The 18,602-nt window shown below is 39.2% G+C and overlaps 1 protein-coding gene across 2 annotated transcripts in view; it reads left to right on the top strand.

Annotated features, from left to right (window-relative positions):
- EDAR (ectodysplasin A receptor) overlaps nucleotides 1-17,715 on the top strand; it is a 72,073-nt gene extending 54,358 nt beyond the window's left edge. Inside the window, exons 6-12 of one of the 2 annotated variants that reach the window (XM_063393559.1) lie at nucleotides 8,203-8,289; nucleotides 9,413-9,538; nucleotides 9,627-9,701; nucleotides 10,000-10,072; nucleotides 10,732-10,891; nucleotides 13,679-13,739; nucleotides 15,115-17,715. In XM_063393559.1, the coding sequence (XP_063249629.1) occupies nucleotides 8,203-8,289; nucleotides 9,413-9,538; nucleotides 9,627-9,701; nucleotides 10,000-10,072; nucleotides 10,732-10,891; nucleotides 13,679-13,739; nucleotides 15,115-15,434 (902 nt within the window). In that variant the 3' untranslated portion in view covers nucleotides 15,435-17,715. Of the gene's footprint in view, nucleotides 1-8,202; nucleotides 8,290-9,409; nucleotides 9,539-9,626; nucleotides 9,702-9,999; nucleotides 10,073-10,731; nucleotides 10,892-13,678; nucleotides 13,740-15,114 lie in introns of both variants that reach the window. The other variant, XM_063393558.1, reaches the window with a different exon arrangement.
- The last annotated feature ends 887 nt before the right edge of the window (nucleotides 17,716-18,602 follow it).

Raw genomic sequence — 18,602 nt, 5'->3', positions numbered from 1 at the left:
AAAGAAAACATTAGTCTTAGAAGGACTAAATATTTCCATTTTAATCAAGTCCATGAAACCAACCATTTGATTACAAGTGTTCAAAAACCAAGAAAGCGTCTCAAAATCCAAGTCCCTCAAACCAATAAGCTCAGGTAATTTGGTTTATAAAATCTAAATCTCTGGACCCCATTTGGAATGGCAGTGCCCCAGTTCCTAGGCATTAATTTTTACTCCAGCTGGAAAATCAGCCTTGCTGCAGGAACCCCTTGAAATGCTCCCCGTTGCTGTGGAAGGCAGTGTAAAATCTGGTATTAGCAGATGATCTTTTTCACACATTTCACTGTCATTACATTATACTGGTCAGGGCAAAGAAGAGGTGACATGTTAGTGTTGCACAACTGTGGAACTTTTTGAGGTTTGCAAATTCCAAGCTCATCTAAGTGCTGCTGTCCAAGGCCATAAGCTTAACAAGAGGATGAGGTTTCTGTCACATGAAGGAGAATATCAGCATTTTGGTAGGAATTGCTCCTTTGTGCAGAACAACCTCTGCTTATTGACTGGCTGTCAGGATGAAGAACCCAGTACGAAAACTCCAAGTGGCCATAGGAACCCTCTGTTCCTTGGTTGTGACTTCAGAATAGCAATGAACAGCCTTCAGGAGCCTAAACTCCACACTGCAGCACTGCAGTGTTGCCTCTCCCCCAGAGCTCCAAATTCTTCAAACTCTCCTGCATACAGCACACCACTGGAGAAAGGTGACCCAGCAGGTCACAAGGAAATGAGAATGGCAAATTACTTAAAAATAGGAAGCTTGGGATGGCAAGCTCTGAGTTTGCAACTCTATACAGAAAAATGAGGGCAGATAAATCCTGTTTCAGGCCTTCATTAGGGCTGAGACAGGATGGGAGAACAGTGGTGCTCTCCTTAGCTGTAAGCATTCTTTGCTGGGGAAGTGCCTGGACTATGTGTTACAGATGGCCAAGTTCAGGGGTATGTGCCCCTGCATGGAAACTTGCTCAGGGAATCTGTCTGATGACACCTTTCATCTGGCAGAAATGTATTGGGGTTTGATCAAAGGGTAAGCAAACATCTTTCAGCTCATATGCAGTTAATAAAACTTGAAATGGCCAAGGACACAAGATGAACACCTCACACCCCAGCATCTGGAAATATTAGTGTAAAAAGGACTGGAAGTGAGAAGGGAATACCTTGATGGGCCTGTGTCACTTTGTTGGGTTTTTTGCCCTCTCAAAGCACTTGAGACATAAATAACACAAAATACCATGGAAAAGAGGGGGAGGAAAGGGAGATCATTCACAGAGGCCAGAGGTTTAATTGAGGGAAACATGTCACCTGTTTATGGTGTTGAAAATCTCACTGGTCTGAAGGATGTGAGCAAAGTTCTGCAGCCTGGGAGGAATAACAGGCTTCAGTGGCAGATTGTGGGCAGTGGGCACACAGGAAAGGGCTGTGCACATGTGAGCGTATAACAATGTGTGTTGTGTAGCAGGAAAGCTTTTTCTTCCTGTGAAAAAGGTGAACATCACCACAAAGACTAGTTTGCCCCGTCTTGTGCACTGTGAAACAGCTATGGAAGATTTCTGGCCTCTCAACATGCGTCTCCCTCCAGGAGCTTCTGTGCTGAGCACAGAGGAGCACCATGCCAAAGGCCAAAGGTGTGAGAACTTCAGCTGTGCTTGAGGCAGGTCGTGAGCCATCAGTGCCGGCACTAAATGGGGAGCTGATACCTCTGTGATAAGTAACAGCACTGCAAAAGGGAGGGGAGGCAGGTTTTCCATGTCAATCGAGCCATTAAGGTAATGAACACCAAACCACTCTAAGATGTGGCTTGCCACAGTTAATGGTGCTGGATTTTGTGTCAACACCTCTGGAATTGGAGTCACTTCAGGCCTCTGACTATGTAGGGTGTTTTTGTTGTTTTATCCACTGTAAAAGTATATGCAAAAGACAGAAGATTCAGCCATATATGGAATTTCTCTGGCAGAGAGGTACAGTTACTACTGGAAGAGATTTTGTCTTTTAGCAGCTGAAACTCTCAATTAGTTTATGTATATTAACTCTTTCTCTTCAAACTTTGATATTTGCCACTGCAATTCAAAAATGTTGGAGAATATCAAAATCAAACTCTACTACAATAACTCCAGGAACACTTACTTTGAAGCTGAATTTACACAATTGCATCAAATATGCAAATCCTTTTCCATTCAGAGATTATTGGTCTAGAGAACTTCAGCAACTGATTGTGGGTTTTCTTTTTAATCTACTGTATATATTCATGAGTGTGCTTTCACATATAATACTTCATTGTATTTTATTTAATCCTTTTTTGCTGGATTTATATATGAAAACAGATACAATAACCAACTTGTGTAAATTTTTAGGTCTCACATCTACCAGTGGTAGCTTGGGAAATTTTTTTTTTTAAATGAAGAAAAATATCGATAAAGGAAAATATATGTGGTCAGGCTATTTTTTAAATACCAGAGAGCAAATGACATTTAGAAATAAAAATCATCATTTTTATTATTGTATCATTAGAACTTCAAAAATAACTAAACAGATGAGATGGAACAGTTGACTAACAATTGATGGTTTCGTGCGATGAGGTATAATCAGGGGGCCACATCCAAACCTGTGTACTGAAGATTCAGAACTCAGCCTCCTTAATTGAAGGGCTTAACACAAACAAACTTAAACAAAGCCACTGTATTAGTTAAAATAATTATTTCAGAGATTTTTATTTTAACTTTCTATTCTTTGTAGTATCACTAATTTCCATTCCTTGCCAGCTTTATCCTTTTTAATACAATCAACATCACAACCTTTTTTCCTTCTGTTTCAAATTATGCCTAAAACGAATAGGCTTCTTATCTGGAACTAACAAACTTTTTTTCTTTTTTTTTTTTTTTGAGTTGTTTGATCTCTGAACACCCAATTCCTCTTCACATGTGTACTGGGAGAAATGTTGAAGGCCATGCTTTATTATTCACTGGTGGTATGGCCTGATTCTCCTCCCCTAGGGATTTGTCCATATTAGGAAAGGAACCTAACCTTAGGATAAAATTGGCCAGCTTCAGCCATCAGCCTTCAAGGGAAGGGATCTGAGAAGAAAATGTGGGCTTTGCTGTCTTCAGCTGCTGGGAAAGCTGAGCTCAGGTATCCCTCAGGAGGTTATGTGGTCCTGGTGCAATTCTTCCCAATAAAACCACTCCAATGACTTTGATGTTTTCCCTGGTGCTGGAGCTGCAGCTCCCACAGTGAGCACCACCCACCCGTGGGAGACACTGCAGATCTCTGCAGGATTGCTCTGACTGGGCTCAGGAGCTGAAAAACCTGCAGAGCTGCAGCCTTGTACCACCTATTCCAAGGGGCTGGCCACCAGGACACCGGGGAAATGGGAGACCAGCAGCAGGCAGGTCTGTTCTCTTCCTTATGATGCTCTAAAGTCATGATAGCAAAGTTTAAATAGCAATTATCCCCTTCATGTTGCACAGAGAAATGGTGATAACACTGAATTCCTGGACAGAGGCTTAGTTCATGGAGTGATTGTCTATGACTTTCCAGGGCTGTGCAAAGATTATGGCTCCCAGTGAGTCCTAAACAAAACTTCAAGAGATGCAAATAAATTGTCAGACTAAGGACATGTGACCTATAATCTTTATCACTTCCCTGACCTGGCAAAATAAAAGGAGCAAGAAATAAAATAGTTATAGACATTATAGAAAGTACAGCAGCAAAAAAATATTTCCTTTTCTGTGATGTGATTACTTAGGGAGAGATTGACCAGACTGAAAACAAAAGTAGGAGGGAACTTTCCTATCATCATCTTCAGAAGTTTAATTCTCAGGAACTGATTTACTTCATGCTCTTCCTGGTTTAATAACTACCTACACTAACTGAAGTATCTACCTGTGACTCCAGAAAATATCAGAGTAACTTATAGTATTCTGTAAAATAAAGATCACTCAGGCAATCCTCCATTGCCTAGGATATGTTCTGCTATCAGTGATTTGCAGTATTTTCAGAGTTGATTTATGTTTGGTTACTGCAGTCATATATAGACACCTCAGAAAGCAGGTTGGCTTTGACAGCTGCTTTAGCTTCCATGACTTTCCAGGTGCACAGGATTCCACTTGAAGTGTTGTTTCCCTAAGTTTCAAAGCAAACCTTTCATGTAGTAAGTACCTGAATACAGATTTACATTATTTAAAAGTGCTGACCCCTGCTTTCTACATATCTAGGTTTTTATTTATGACTAGGTTTAGTTAAAATCTAGTTCTAGCTTTGTCAGCCATAAACTGTCTACCTTTATTGAATTTCAAATCAGTATAATTTATTTTTCACCTCATGTTTCAGGCTGGTAGTTGCTTATTTGCATGTGTGCTTTATCCTACTTCAGCCCAAAAAAGAGTCTCAGTGATGGCACTCACAGCTTGTTTGTGCCATTCATAGCAGGATTATGCCTGGGAGAGGAGGGAAATACAGAGCAAAAAATAGATACAGATATAGACACCAGTTTTTAAAATTGTGTCTTATTATATGATCACTCTGGTAGTCTGTTGTGTATGTACTTTGGGGATTTTTGTAACATGTTATTAAGTATTAAATAGATTAAAAAAAAAAAAAAATTTGTTGCTAGTTGTGTGCAGCAGTCCTTTGAACGGACCAGTAAGCTGATACCCACAGCAACACATGTCAGGGGCACATATGGTCTCCTACTTCACCAGATTTATTCACTCACAAACACTTGCAAGGGTGCATGCTGGTAAAACCTCCTTTCTCTGTGCCCTCCCCCTCCTCCTCTCACAAATCTGGTAGTTTTATTTGTCACCTCTTATTGTAAGTTCTGTCTCAAGGTGCTAGAACAACTGGAATAGTCTGTTACATAAAGCAGAAAGGTTCATTGAAACAACAAGAAAGTATTTTATTTCCCAGCATTTGTTTCCTGAAAGAACAAAAGGCAGCTCCATTGTAATTCAAATTAAAGCTATCTTTTGAGTTAAAATCCCCAAACATTCAAAAGTGAATACAGATTCAATTGTTCTTTTAAATAAAAGGTATGGAGCATTTTTTTAATTGAAACTCTGTTTAGCCTTCAAGAAAGTTACTACTAAATCACATTTTTCAAAAATAAAACATTTATAATGCAGAAGTTGACCAACCATGAACAAGACTCCTTTCCTAATTTCTTTATCACATTCCTGCAGTATTACATACAGGTGTCTAGGAATATAAACCACTCTTTTGCACAGCTATATTACAGCCATTGGTCTTTATTTTAAAAAATAGAGTTGTTTCCATATGATGTGCTATAACACCTTAGGATGTCTCTGCCTGAGCTATATCTAAGTCTTTATAGATTATGTCTCGTCTATAGTGGAAGCAGGATTAATAATGTGATTTGGATGCAAAACTGGATGTGTACAGGAAGCAGCAGCTATAAGTTGCTTCTTTTTGCTCATACAAAAGGGAAATAAACTGGAATTCCACAGAAGGTGGCAGTTTGGTTCCTCTTGTAGTGCAGGTGTATGAATTGGCACTTTCTTCTAAGCCACATCTAAAGACAAATCTTGGCTCATAATGGATGTGCCAAATTATTCAATTTGACAGTAGACTTAAAATATGTGTAATGACTGATTCCCACCCAGGCATGTGTAAAAGGCCACCACGTTCTAGCGCCAGCCTTGATTTTGCCCTGCCATCACTACAGAGCAAACGAGGTGGCTCTGTTCCCATGCAAAGGACATTCTGCACTTAGGCTCTGGGGCTGAAGGCTCTCACTGGCGTGCACAGGACAAGGGGGTGTGTTGTCCACGTGTGGGCAGCACGCCCTGCCCCGGTGTGGGGTGGAGCTGGGTGAAGTGTGATGATGATGCTGAGTGAAGAGTGGTGACCTTCCTCCTTACCCTTCCTGTGCTGCTTGGTGCTGCCTGGCTTCCCACTTTGAAAGGCTCTACTTTCTTTCACAGCTGGGTGAAAAACACAGCATTAACAATACCAAGAGACTGAAAGATCAATAGGCAGAAATACTTCAATGACTTCATGCTTCAAGTGAAGGAAAAGAGAGGCAAGTTAGCTAAAACTCACTGGTGGAGATGAGCCGAAGCTTGTTAGCTGAACACCAGGCAAAGCAGCACAGTTTGCCTGTGTTCACTGAGAGGCAGCGTCAGAGAAGCTGTTGTGGACGTGTTGCAGCTTGCCAGGACGGTGAAGAATTCCAGTTGGCTGTAATTAGATTTGCCAGGGGGGCTGCAAGAATGGGCGTAAGCCTGGTGGCTGTGCATGAACATGAAGGGAAGTATCAGGCTACAGCACTGGCCATTTGCTAAATTTCCTCTGTTGTCCAGCCACGATGAATAAACACAGAGGTCATGACCAAGGATGATTGACTTCAGTTTTGTGGAGAATTGCTGAAAATTTTATCAGTTACCTGTCTTTAATGTCCACTACATGCAGATGACAGCTTCATTTACTGATCCCTAGAATGTCTTACTGCATTGCAGTTTCTGGAGCTCATAGCTAATTCTTCTTAGAAGGAAATCTGTCACAGAGAAAGGATGAGAGGCAAGACTTAAGTAATCTAGCCTTAATTTGCAAAATACAAAATGCATCTGAATTAGTAAATTAGTATATTTAAAACGTTGTGTAAACCCTTATTCCATGTGAAAAAATACCAATTATAATGAGTTAATCCATTTCCTTCCAACAAATGATGTTTGAAAGAAGCTTTATGACTGTTAAAGAAAATTTCTTTTTGAAGACACCTGCAACTCATACTTTGTGGCCACTTTAGGTCTACATTTCTCATTCACAACATGCATATATATTTTATTTAGATAGCACTTTTTTCTTTCTTTAAAAAAAGAATCATTTGAAGAATGTGCATATTGCTTTGTTCTTAACCATAGAACATTTCTCAGACCATTCCAGACCTCTTGATTTCTTGTCAAGTTTACCTGGTGATTTGATTTCTTTGAATATTTACTTGGTCAAAAGAAGGGCACCGGGAGCTCTCACCTACTCTAATTGCAAAACCAGCTTGTGGAGCCATGTGCTGTGCACACCTTACCAGATGACTGGGACAGCTTTTTGCCTTTAGGTCTGCTGAATTTAATTATCGCTGGACTTTTTCCACAGACAGCTAATACAAAGCATGAGGAATTTCATACCTTCTCCAAGACAGAATATGATTTTCAGTGTCTGTTGATAGTTTGCATTACATACTTACCAATGGCATTAAAGTACATTTGAGAAGGAAGATAACATTTACTCCCAACCCTAGTATTTTTGTTGTTTTGGAATACTATGCAAACACCCTCCTATATAAAAGCATTCCCATAAACAGCTTTATTCCAAATAATATGCACTATTGTTTGCTATTGTCAAAATATGTTATTTTATGACTTGTTTTAATGCTTTGAAAACTTGGTGCATGACACCAATTTTAACCTTGGCTCTAGAATTTCGACCTGGAAACTCCTGTTGCACAATCTCACCCCTCTGATGGGATGAAGTTTTCCTATAACTTCTTCATTTAATTTTTCAGTGCATTTTTACTCTCTCCAGAATATAGGTTTGGACTGACAGGAAATCATGAGAAACATACTGCCCAGTTACATTACAGGAAATTCTAAAATCCTTTTTATGTACATTTCCATGGAACAGAAAAGCAATCAACACCACTATTTGTCACCTTCCCTAGGTTTTCCTGTGGAGTCATGAGGGTTTGCATACCATCACAGCTTCACAGTGATGCTGCTAGTGAAGGTTGCTTATGAGATGCATTAGTTTGATGAACCTTCCAGCTAAGTCTCAGTCTGCAGTCGCAAATACTGGAGTGGGTTGTAAACTGTTTGAGTAATCAGCTGGACCTTGGGAAACTTTCTGCTAACCAGGACAGATTCATAACATGGGAATCTATGTGTAACAGCTGGCTTTTTCTTGTGAGTTCAAATCTGTTCAGGAGTGTGACTTTCACTCCCTCTGGACAGTGTGCAAAAACGTGGTCTGTAACCCAACTTTCAGTGTAACACATTTAGGGATTAGGGACATTTCAAAGAGCAAGTAGTTCTTGGGTCTTTTGCTAATAAATGGGAACGCAAACAAGCCAAGTAAAGGCTCTCTTTCTTTGAGCCAACCTATTTCTTTGACTGGACTAAGTAACCATGGAATTTTATGGCATTTTTGTTCATATTGCAGGCGCAGGCACTAACTCTGGCATTTCGGCTATTTTCCCAAGCACCTCTGGCACAAGCACTTTCTCACCTTACCAGCACGCTCACAAAGGTAAGAATGCACTCACAGGGTTAATTTAGCAGCTCTTTGTTTTGCAAAGGGCATCAACAAAGTGCAGCCTGGAAATATCTGTTAGTATTTTCATTGTCACTATTCCCAGATTTCTAAAACTGCTATTAGAAATAATTCAGAATTCATTTTTGTTTCTCACTTGATCAACACTGCTGTTTATCAGCTGAACATAAAAAGAATTTGAGCTGTACCCAGTGATGCCAGCAATAAATTTAGCTCATTATTTGTAGCTTTACAGAAATAGCACTCTGCCTTAGCAAAGCTTAGCTTAGAATGGTGAAAATAACTTCATGCACAAATATGGTCAGTGTCTTACTGAGCTAACATAAACAGTTCTCCAGCATGATCATTAGGATTTTAAAATTTTCGAACATGAAAAGACAAAACAGGAAAGTGCAGTTAATGAGGTACTGACAATGCTGTTCCTCTTGGTATTGTCTGAAAACATGACTGTTAGGATCACATTTTCAGAGAAATTAAAGCTTTCACACCTTTTAGCATATCTATAATTTTCTGCATCCTTTCATGCCTTTTCGATTCTAGCCTTTCGCCTCCAAGTTTTCTTTCCGAATATCTTTTCACACAGCTTTTTTTAAATTCACCTTCTAGCCATGCTGCTTTTCAAGTAACTGTTAGAAAAACATCCATTATTCTATGAGTGCATTGTGTCCTCTTTTTAACTTAGAGCTTTTGAGGCAGCCACAGTAATCAGCAGTCATTTTAGCTCTTGTTCCCTTTGTATATTTACTGTTTTCTGTCTTGTCAATGCTGATTCCCAGAATGCAGTGCTACAAAAGCTTCTACTTGTGCATAGGTACAGCTTCCCCTATTAAAATACAATTGCCTACATCTTTGTATCTGATGGATCATACCATCAAATATTCTTAACGAATACTACTAACTGGTTTATGCATAAATACCATAATTTTGGGAAGTTTTAATTAACTTGCCTTTGAGAAGCAACACTAAGTTTTTCAGTGCTTAACAAGTAACCAAGACTGAGATCAACTAAAGGATTACTGCGTGTAGAGCAGACTGCAAACTGTTAACTATTCTCTGATCCTAGGAGTTGCTCCTTCATTTATTTTTTCTATTCCAGCAGATCTTTCAGGACAAGGACATCTGGCTACAGCTCTTATAATTGCTATGTCTACTATCTTCATAATGGCTATTGCCATTGTCCTCATCATCATGTTTTACATTGTAAAAACAAAGCCATCTGCTCAAGGTAATTGTTCAGCAGGTAAAATTTTAGTTGCAAATGCCATTTTTAGAAAGCTTCTGAGAATAATTAGTGTTATATTTGTATATTCTAGCCTGTTGCAAGAGCCACTCAGTAAAAAACGTCGAAGCTCAGGCTAACACACAAGAAGAGAAGAAAGAAGTGCAAGGTACAAGTTGTTTTAGTTTTGCGTTTTCTATCCAACACAACACTGGGCTTAGATATTCTTAATACTTTTCTCTTAATTGCAGTTTCTCCTTTGGAGTATATAAAACTCTCACCAGTGTACTAAAGAATTGTGTAGTTTTTTGTACTTCAGAATGTCACTTAATCCTCTGATAGCAATTAAAAATATAGCAGAGAGATTTATTTTGTCAGTGAGGTTGCCAGCAGAACTAGCTCCTGACACAAAGCACTGGTTTGGAAACTTATTGCCAATTTAAACGTCTCTAATTGTTGTTCTACAGATAATGTTGTGATATTCTCCGAGAAAGAAGAGTTTGAAAAACTTACAGCAACTCCAGCTAAGCCTGTCAAAAGGTGGGTAAAAGATAAATATATTGTAGTTTCACTGAAACGGGGGAGGCACATGGTCATCATTCATCCTGGTACAGTGGAACACAAATTTGATGGGTATGGTGGCAAGTTGCTGCAGCAGGGCAAAGTTCAGATGCCTTAGTAGGCTTTTCCCCCTCTGGTTTCTAAGAGATGATAACAGACATTGTGAAGAGACACCTGTGTCCTTCTCACTCCCTCTGTGACCAATTCATCAGCTCTTGGGACTCCATCTCCTCTCCTCAGAGGTTAATTTCTGGGACTTAAAATAGCTGCCACAGGCCTTAAGCAAACCCCTTGTCTCTAGCATCGATGGATGGCATGGTGTGGTAGTTTTCTTCATCTTGTCTCTGCCCAACCACCAGACTGCCTGGGTAACATGATTAAGGTGGGCTAAACAATGTCCTCAGTTGGAAAATCCCTCTGTAAAAGGATTCTTGCAAGCTACCTGTGACTGTGTGGCTTGGTGGGCATTGCACATACACACTGGGCTGGTGAAGGCTGCTACATTCATGGGATTTCAGAGGAAAGGCATTTTAAAAAATGGAAAACACTTCTATTCTATTACTCTCAGACAGCAAAAGGATGACTGAAGTCAGCCCATGAGAGGCTTCACTAAGATAACCACATCCTTCATTTTACAGTGAAAATGATGCATCTTCTGAGAATGAACGACTTCTAAGCCGAAGTATGGATAGTGATGAAGAAGCTGCAGTTGACAAGCAAGGGACTCCAGAGAGATGCTTGTTATCTTTAGTGCATTTGGCCAGAGATAAATCTTCTACAAGCAATAAATCAACTGGGGTAAGGCTACCTTGAGATTTAAAAATTGAGAGCATTTTTTTACTTTTTTTAAAGAAAAAATATATATAAAATATCAACCCCCCAAAATGCATTGTAGGGTAGATCAGATTGATTTACAAGAGCTTCTCCAGACAAATTTGTTATAGAATCTTCTCTGCATAATGACATATATGCATATGTATAGCCTTCAGGGATAAAAATCAAATTTTCTACGAGGCTAATTAATTTGCTTTTTTGAGTATTATGTATTATAGTTTCAAGAAAGAAAAAACCCATATAACAGCAATCTGCTGTCATAGCTAATGCTAAGACAATAAAATAATGAAGCAGGCTGGATTTGGCTGACAGCAGAAAATCTGAGTACCTTGACCCAGCTGCATCAGTATTTCCACGACACAGATTTCTCAGTAATATCCGGTGTTGTGCTTGGTTTCTGTGTGGAATTTTGAAAAACACACACATGGTTTGAAGGTCATTCCTGTGCTCTGAAGGACACTGTTATCCACTGTTTTGCTCTGGAAGGCCATTGCTTCTTCCTGCTGAGTATGCAGGGCTTTTAATCTCACTTGGAGTACTTTAAAGCACAGTTAAGACCACATCTCACCTACACAACCTTTCAGTTTGTGTTGATATCAAACTACCCTGAAAAAGAAAGTGTCTGCTCAGATTTTTTTAGTTTTCAAATTTATTTTAAAATGGCTATAGCTAGGTCCAAATCACATCATTAGTATTAAACATCAGATATTGCTTAAGAGAAAATAGGTTTGAAAATGCATCTTTTCATGTTTGCATGTTTTAAATTGTTGGGAGGGTCAGCTCAAAATTTCTAAAACACACCACTTTTCAGCTGGGATGAGACACACAAAATCTTAACACGTTAAATGTTTTTGTAGTTGCAGACATTTATGACCATCTGAAAATAACTTACTATTCCAATGCTCACATAGAAAAGTTCAGGTTTTTGAGGTCTCTCTAAATATCCAACTTTATGATACTTCTGTAAGCACTGGCCTGAAATAGGACAATACACCTTGGTAGTCAGGAAATCAGAATATTTCATAAGAAGCAGGTTACCTCGAAAGACCATGTATCATAGATACATTTTCCAGAGTCATTTAGATAGACAGCTCATAAAGCATGAACTGTTTCTTCCAGACCGGTTCTAACACACATCCTTATGGACTAAATGCTGCTGACAAGGCTGAAGACAGACTTTTCAATGAAAGTGTAGATTGCATCAAGATTCTCCACTCCATACCTAGGATGTCACAATTAAGCCAGTTGCCAGAAACTAAAAAATCAGTGATTTTCTTCGGATTGGGAATTAAGTAGCATTGCTAGCACAGGAAAGAGTATTCAGAGCAGCTGGACAAGGATAAAGAAAATTAGAGGCTTGCTATTAACCAAGCCTTCTTCCTAGTTGTAACAAAACCCATTAGCAATGAGCTGCCACACAGAAGATCATCAGGCTAAACATTTTCTGTCTGCTTTCAGCTTAAGGTTTAAAAATCCCCCATCTTCTGGCTCTGGTATAAAGAGCATCTTGCATAATTCTTCATGGAATTACTTAACAGGCATCTTTACCCTAGAAGTGAGGGGAGAACGAAAATAAGCATCCACTACTTTTCTTAGGAGGAGTTTTAATAAACCCCATGAAAAGAAAATGTCCTGTTTTCAAGGTTCTAGAACAGAGAGTCTAAGCCTAGAATAGCAACAGGGCCGACTGGGCACACGTAAATTACTCGAGGAAGATGCGAACAACACTCAGTGCCTGCCACACACGCTTCAGCTGGAGCAGCCACTCCCTGCTCTACAGCTGCAAGTCCATTAGCCCACGTCATTGATGCACCTTGCCCTTTACACTCCAAGTAAAATGAGGAAAATCTTCCCACAAGACAAAGTACTGGAAGCAGAGCTTTTATTCAAAAGCCTCGTTTGCAGTGAAAAGTGACAAATTTGTGGAGATAATGCTAGAGTGCTGTCAAAAAGACAGCTTTTCAGAAAGCTCAGTCCTAATGAGAGCTAGCACAGGGAAGAAAATTTCAGTCCCTGAGAGCTCATGACATTTTGACATTTGTTTTCACTCCACATTGAATCCAAAGTAAAAACTTGAGAATATTTTGCTAAATGAAACTATATAAAAGTGTCCATTTTTAGCTTGAAAAATGTCAAGTATTCAGTCTGGTTTCTTTCTTGTCAAAAAATTACTAAATTCCCCTGGACCTCAGATTATTCCTCTCCAAAACTTTGCTATATTTTTTTTAATCTATCTGTAAAATATTTCACTTAATTAGTAATGCACTAAGCAGGTCTTTTCTGTCAAGGGACAGAAAGGAAGAGTGTCTCCTCTACAGTCCTCTTAGATTACTGGAAGAAGCCAATTTCTATCTGAATATAATTCCCTGTATCCAGTCCTGACCTGGTTTACATAGACATCCCTACATTAATTGTTGCATATATGGTCTGGATTTGTTCTTATTCTCAGGAGTTTGCCTCAGTCTGAAAGAGAAATAAAATAAACACTTGGGGCAGAAAAGTACTTGCTCTCAAAAATAGTCTAGAAGTTGAAATGAAAGATCTCTAGCAGTGGCAAATGAAATCAGAAATAAGTTTATGCTTCATGGAATAATTCCTGTGCCATTTTCTTTGAGTCTTTGAAAGGGACCCTTGAGGACACTGTGTGATAATCCCATGAAATGGAGATGTCCCACAGACTTTCCACTGCTGGCTGCTAATTGTTTCATCTTGTAACTGAAAAATTAATGAAATAAAATTCTTCTCACTTAGATTCAAAGTCGAAGGAAGAAGATACTTGACGTGTATGCTAACGTATGTGACGTGGCAGAAGGTGAGTGTACAATTTGTGTCTATAATAAAAGCATGAAATTAGATCACAAGCATTTGCTATAAAGTAAGAAAGGCCTCTGGCTATCTGTGGAAAATAGTCCCAAACCAGAGAAGACACTCTGTAGGCAGATTTGTGTTCACTTGCCAGGAACCCTGTGGTGCCCTGACCACAGAACTGTGGTCCAGGCTGGGCTTCGGCTGGAGCAGCCCACGGCTCCTCTCCGGATGTGCATGGACTTCCTTCCTGTGGAGAGCAGCAAGAGTTGTGGTGGGCTCTGTTGGGACACACAGACAGACCAAGATGCAGAGAAGCACTTTTGCATTCCCCATCTTGAGGAAATATTTTGGTCTTATTTCTTTAGACAACAGATAAAAATAATGCCAAATATGAAAGTGTGATTTGGGGAGAGTCAGGACTGAGGGTAAGACACAAGTCTCAACCTACTCTGCTTCTCTAAATTCTGTCCCACATCTCACAACAAAATGTGGAGTTTCCAGGCTGTGTTTTGACCCTGTTTAACACTTGACTACCTGAACTGTTTTAGCAGGAGACACAAATTAAGTTCCCTATGGAACTGGAGAAGTGACTGCATTTACTTCCCACCATACACACACACACTTCGTGTGCACATGTATGAGTATTCTGTAATTCAGGGAGCTCTGTCTCCCATCAAATTATTCCTGATGAGTGAGAAGCAGGAAAACTACAGAAGCAAAAGTCTGGTTTAGGAAAAATGCTGTAGCTGGTTCTCTCCTTTGTTTTCTGAACATGAATACATAGACAATATGTCCAGGAGAAAATAGCCTTTTCCCCACAGGATGAACGTTAAATCCTCCCTAGAGATTCACTATAGTAATGACAGTTAAGCACTTGCAGGGACTTTTATGCTTGCATCTGGCATCATTGCCTGACCTCACTTCTCACCTTCCTACAAGGGCAACTTTCAATTACAGATACGTTTCAGCAGCTGCTGGTGACAGTCTAAGGGAAGGGTCAAAGCTGTCTCTGGAGCTCAAACACTGAGCCTGTCGTGCAGAGGTATATTAATGGGGCTGCTCACTAGGGACGTAGTTGCAATATACTTTTTCTAACAGCTAGTAAATTGTTGAAGGAAAGGGCAGAGCAATGGGAATTCATACAACCCATCTATTACTTTTTTTCCAGCCAACTTTTTACCCCAATTATGATATCCTACTGTCATTATGAAGAATTAATTTGGAAATATACAGTAGTAACTTTGGACCTAGACATATATTGCAAACTATCATTTAAAGATTTCAGCTGTATTCATTGCTAACAGTGTAATCTGTTGTACTTTAATGAATGTCAAGACTTGTACCCAGAGCCACCTGACAACCCACCCCTCCCTTTGCAGGTCTGAGCCCCACGGAGCTGCCATTTGACTGCCTGGAGAAGACCAGCCGAATGCTCAGCTCCACCTACAACACAGAGAAAGCCATAGTGAAAACGTGGCGTCACCTGGCCGAGAGCTTTGGCCTCAAGAGGGATGAGATTGGCGGGATGACGGACGGCATGCAGCTGTTTGACCGCATCAGCACGGCGGGCTACAGCATCCCAGAGCTGCTCACCAAACTGGTGCAAATCGAGCGCCTGGATGCTGTTGAATCCTTGTGTGCAGACATTCTGGAGTGGGCACAAGCAATGCCGGCTCCTGAACCAGCAGGAACATCCTGACACGCCTGCCTGGGGCCTGCGCTTCCACATCAGAAGTGTGTTTCCAGTCAGCACTGCATCAAAGACTTTAGACTAAAGACCACTGATGCTTCTTCTACATAATTGCTCATAATGACCAATGGAAGTTCTTCTCCTTGACTTCTAAAAGTGAAGTAACACATCTACAAAACAAGAGCAGAAATTTCCCAAGAAGCTTGGCATGAACACATCATTAAACAAAATGATCGTGTTAAAAAGTTACTGATAATAAGCAGAGACACAAGCATCCATTTTACAGTCTGTGTATGAGTAGAAGGGCAAATAACCCTTCTGATACCCTTCCTGCCTGGCCCTCAGGAAAGGCATTGAGTAGCTCTCTGAAAATATTCGTGTCTCTTAGGGCTTCTTTCAATGGTTCAATGGTTTAACAGCTACAGTATCAATTAATACACATCAGGCACTTACATTTCTATCTGCTCCAACCAGTTTCATTTTCTACACTTACTATGGGTTTGTTGAATCTTGAAGTATGTGCATTATGTGCACAGGTGTATATGCACAGTCCCCAGATTGACTAACCATGCTACATGGAAAAAGAGTCAACATAACTTGCAGATTGACGTGCATCAAAACAATCTACATAATAATGCACGTAGATGCACTCTTGGTCCAGGCTGACATTTCAGAAATTATAAATCCAAACTGCTGACTTGCTGAGGACAAGCTGGTTAGCAAGTGGGCAGTTACTCCTTACAAGTTGAGAACAAAATCTTCTTTTCTTTACTGTTAAGAAAAAAGCAAAATCAAAACCAGATTGTCCATTACCATTAAAAATATACTTCTTTTCCAACAGTGACATCTATATATAAAATTATATTCCAACCAGAGGAATTCCAGACAACAGTAGTGCACATGTGACACAAACAGCAAAAAGAGTAGATTTCTTTAGAGACACTTGAAATGAGGAGGAAAAAGTGTTTTTAATGCCATATTCTTGTAAGCATAGACCATGAGTGCAGAATCCACCAGTGACATTAAACTCATGTGGAAGGTAATGCATTATTGTGAGTTTGTGAAGTACAAAAATTGGTGTTCTTTTAACTAATCTCTGTTTTTCACAGTTAAAATTTATCTAAAATTCATTCAGACCACAAGTCACTGTCTGTTACCAAACCTATTTTCCTAATTTATAGCCAAGAAAGTGATGATGGATTTCATCAAGTGCAACTACTAAATTAAGTGACATTACAAAGTCCATACAAATGGACTAAATTAAGTCCATTACAAAGCAGTATTTCTTAAATTCCAAAGAGCACGACTGAACAAAATGCTATTAAAGTATTTACTAGTACCCAGAATTTAACAACCAGTATTCCACCACTTAGTAACTAGATCTTATCTATGATAGTATCATAATTGCGCAAAACATTTAGCATCACCCTTTAACACCTATATTTAGTATCATTTCAGCACTTGGTTTGTATATCAGAGGAAGTACATACTGCAGCATAAAACCTATCCCTCTCATTATTCTTTTTCCACCCTTTCTTGCATTCGTAACACACTCTTCATTAACCCGTATATGCCAAATTTGGTAAGATTTTAACTCTTCTTTCAATGATGCAGCAAGCTGTGTTTATTTGAAATTTAACTAGTTGATTGACATTGAATTTAGGTGTGAAATTCTTGCTATCTTGAAATCATGACAAATTCATATAGATTTCAACAGGCTTCAATAAGATTTCTAGATCTGCTTACAGCTCAGCAATCTTCAATGTGATTTTCAAGACCGTGAATTTGCAGGTCTTACTATTGCTACTAGATTGAAAAAAAAAAAAAAAAAAGGAGAAAGAAAGAGAGCATCAAGATTCAATTTTTCTTGTGCCAGTGTGTAACTACAGTGTTATTCAGTAGACTGCCTCCTATGTTTTATGTGCTATTTAAAACTACACATCACGTATTTGTTAAAAAGAAGATACAGGAATCTTTTTTATGTTTATTGGGCCATGAAAAGTTAGGAGTTTGAAACGGATGGTGCCAATGCGAACACAGACTATTTAACATTATTTTATTTAGTATACAGTATTTTTATTGTTATACAAGAGACATACGGGACTGAAAAAAGAATTCTGTATGTCTTGCCAAAGCTTACTTTCTAATAACTTTGTTTAATGCTGTATATATAACTTATTATATTGTAAAATATGAACATAAAATATACTAATAAAAGAAAGAGGTCAAACACAGTTGTATTAGCCATTTCTTTGATTAAATAGCACATTGCCTTATAAACCTGTAATTAAATAGGTTAGCCAAGGGCTGGCAGGCACATTCCTGTGACATGGGAGTGTCTTGGTAACAGATATGGAGCAATCTTTGCATTCCTGTAGGATACTGCTTTTCTGCATCACTTAGGAAACTTGAAGCAGAAAACATTTTGTCAAGAGAATTTGTATTCAGTATTTCACCTTGAAGGTAATGTGAAAATGCCAAGCCCCTTGCAATTCCTCAGAGAATCTGTAAGTTTTATCTGTGCACTGAGAACTCTGCAGACTGTGAGACTGGTGAGTAATGTCACAGTAACAGTGCTCTCATTACCATGTCTTCATTCTGCATTTCTAAATTAGCAGTACTTCACAATGTTACCAGAAATCTTAATTGTAAGCTTTCACTTCATGACAGGATAATTGTGTTCGTGCAGTCTTAGGCTGCACATGTGGGACAACCAGAAGAGCTGCTAGCTTCTGTAAAAAAACAAAGAGAAGCAAGTTGGATTTCCCCCAGACTGAACTACTTACTACCTTGTAAGACTTTCCTCACCTAATCCCAGCTTCCTAGCCTGACCACTATTGTCCCAGTTGTTCCCTTAGAGAAACTTGCTAGACTTGGCAGATTTTCTGTGATTTCAGGTTGCAATCAGGGACTGTCCTCTACAGAGAGTTCAGTAGCTGATGATCCTGGACTGATGACATAAATAAAAAGAAGAGAGGTAAGCTGGGCTGAAAAGGGTAGGTGCCAGCTTTGCAGTATAAAGCAACAACAGCCGAATGACTTTGTATTCTATAATTTGGGATAATTAATAATATTATTCACGAAAAAAGAATAATGTGCATAAATGCCCAGCAGTATGGGTTGGAGGATGAGCTGAAAAGGCATGCCAGTTCCATTTATCATAAAACTCTGAAGTTT

The sequence above is a fragment of the Prinia subflava genome, chromosome 3 (genome assembly GCF_021018805.1).
Source record: "Prinia subflava isolate CZ2003 ecotype Zambia chromosome 3, Cam_Psub_1.2, whole genome shotgun sequence".
In the NCBI taxonomy this organism is placed as follows: Eukaryota; Metazoa; Chordata; class Aves; order Passeriformes; family Cisticolidae; genus Prinia; species Prinia subflava.
The sequence above is the reverse complement of the archived record's forward strand: the minus strand, read 5'-3'. Positions and strand labels throughout refer to the sequence as shown.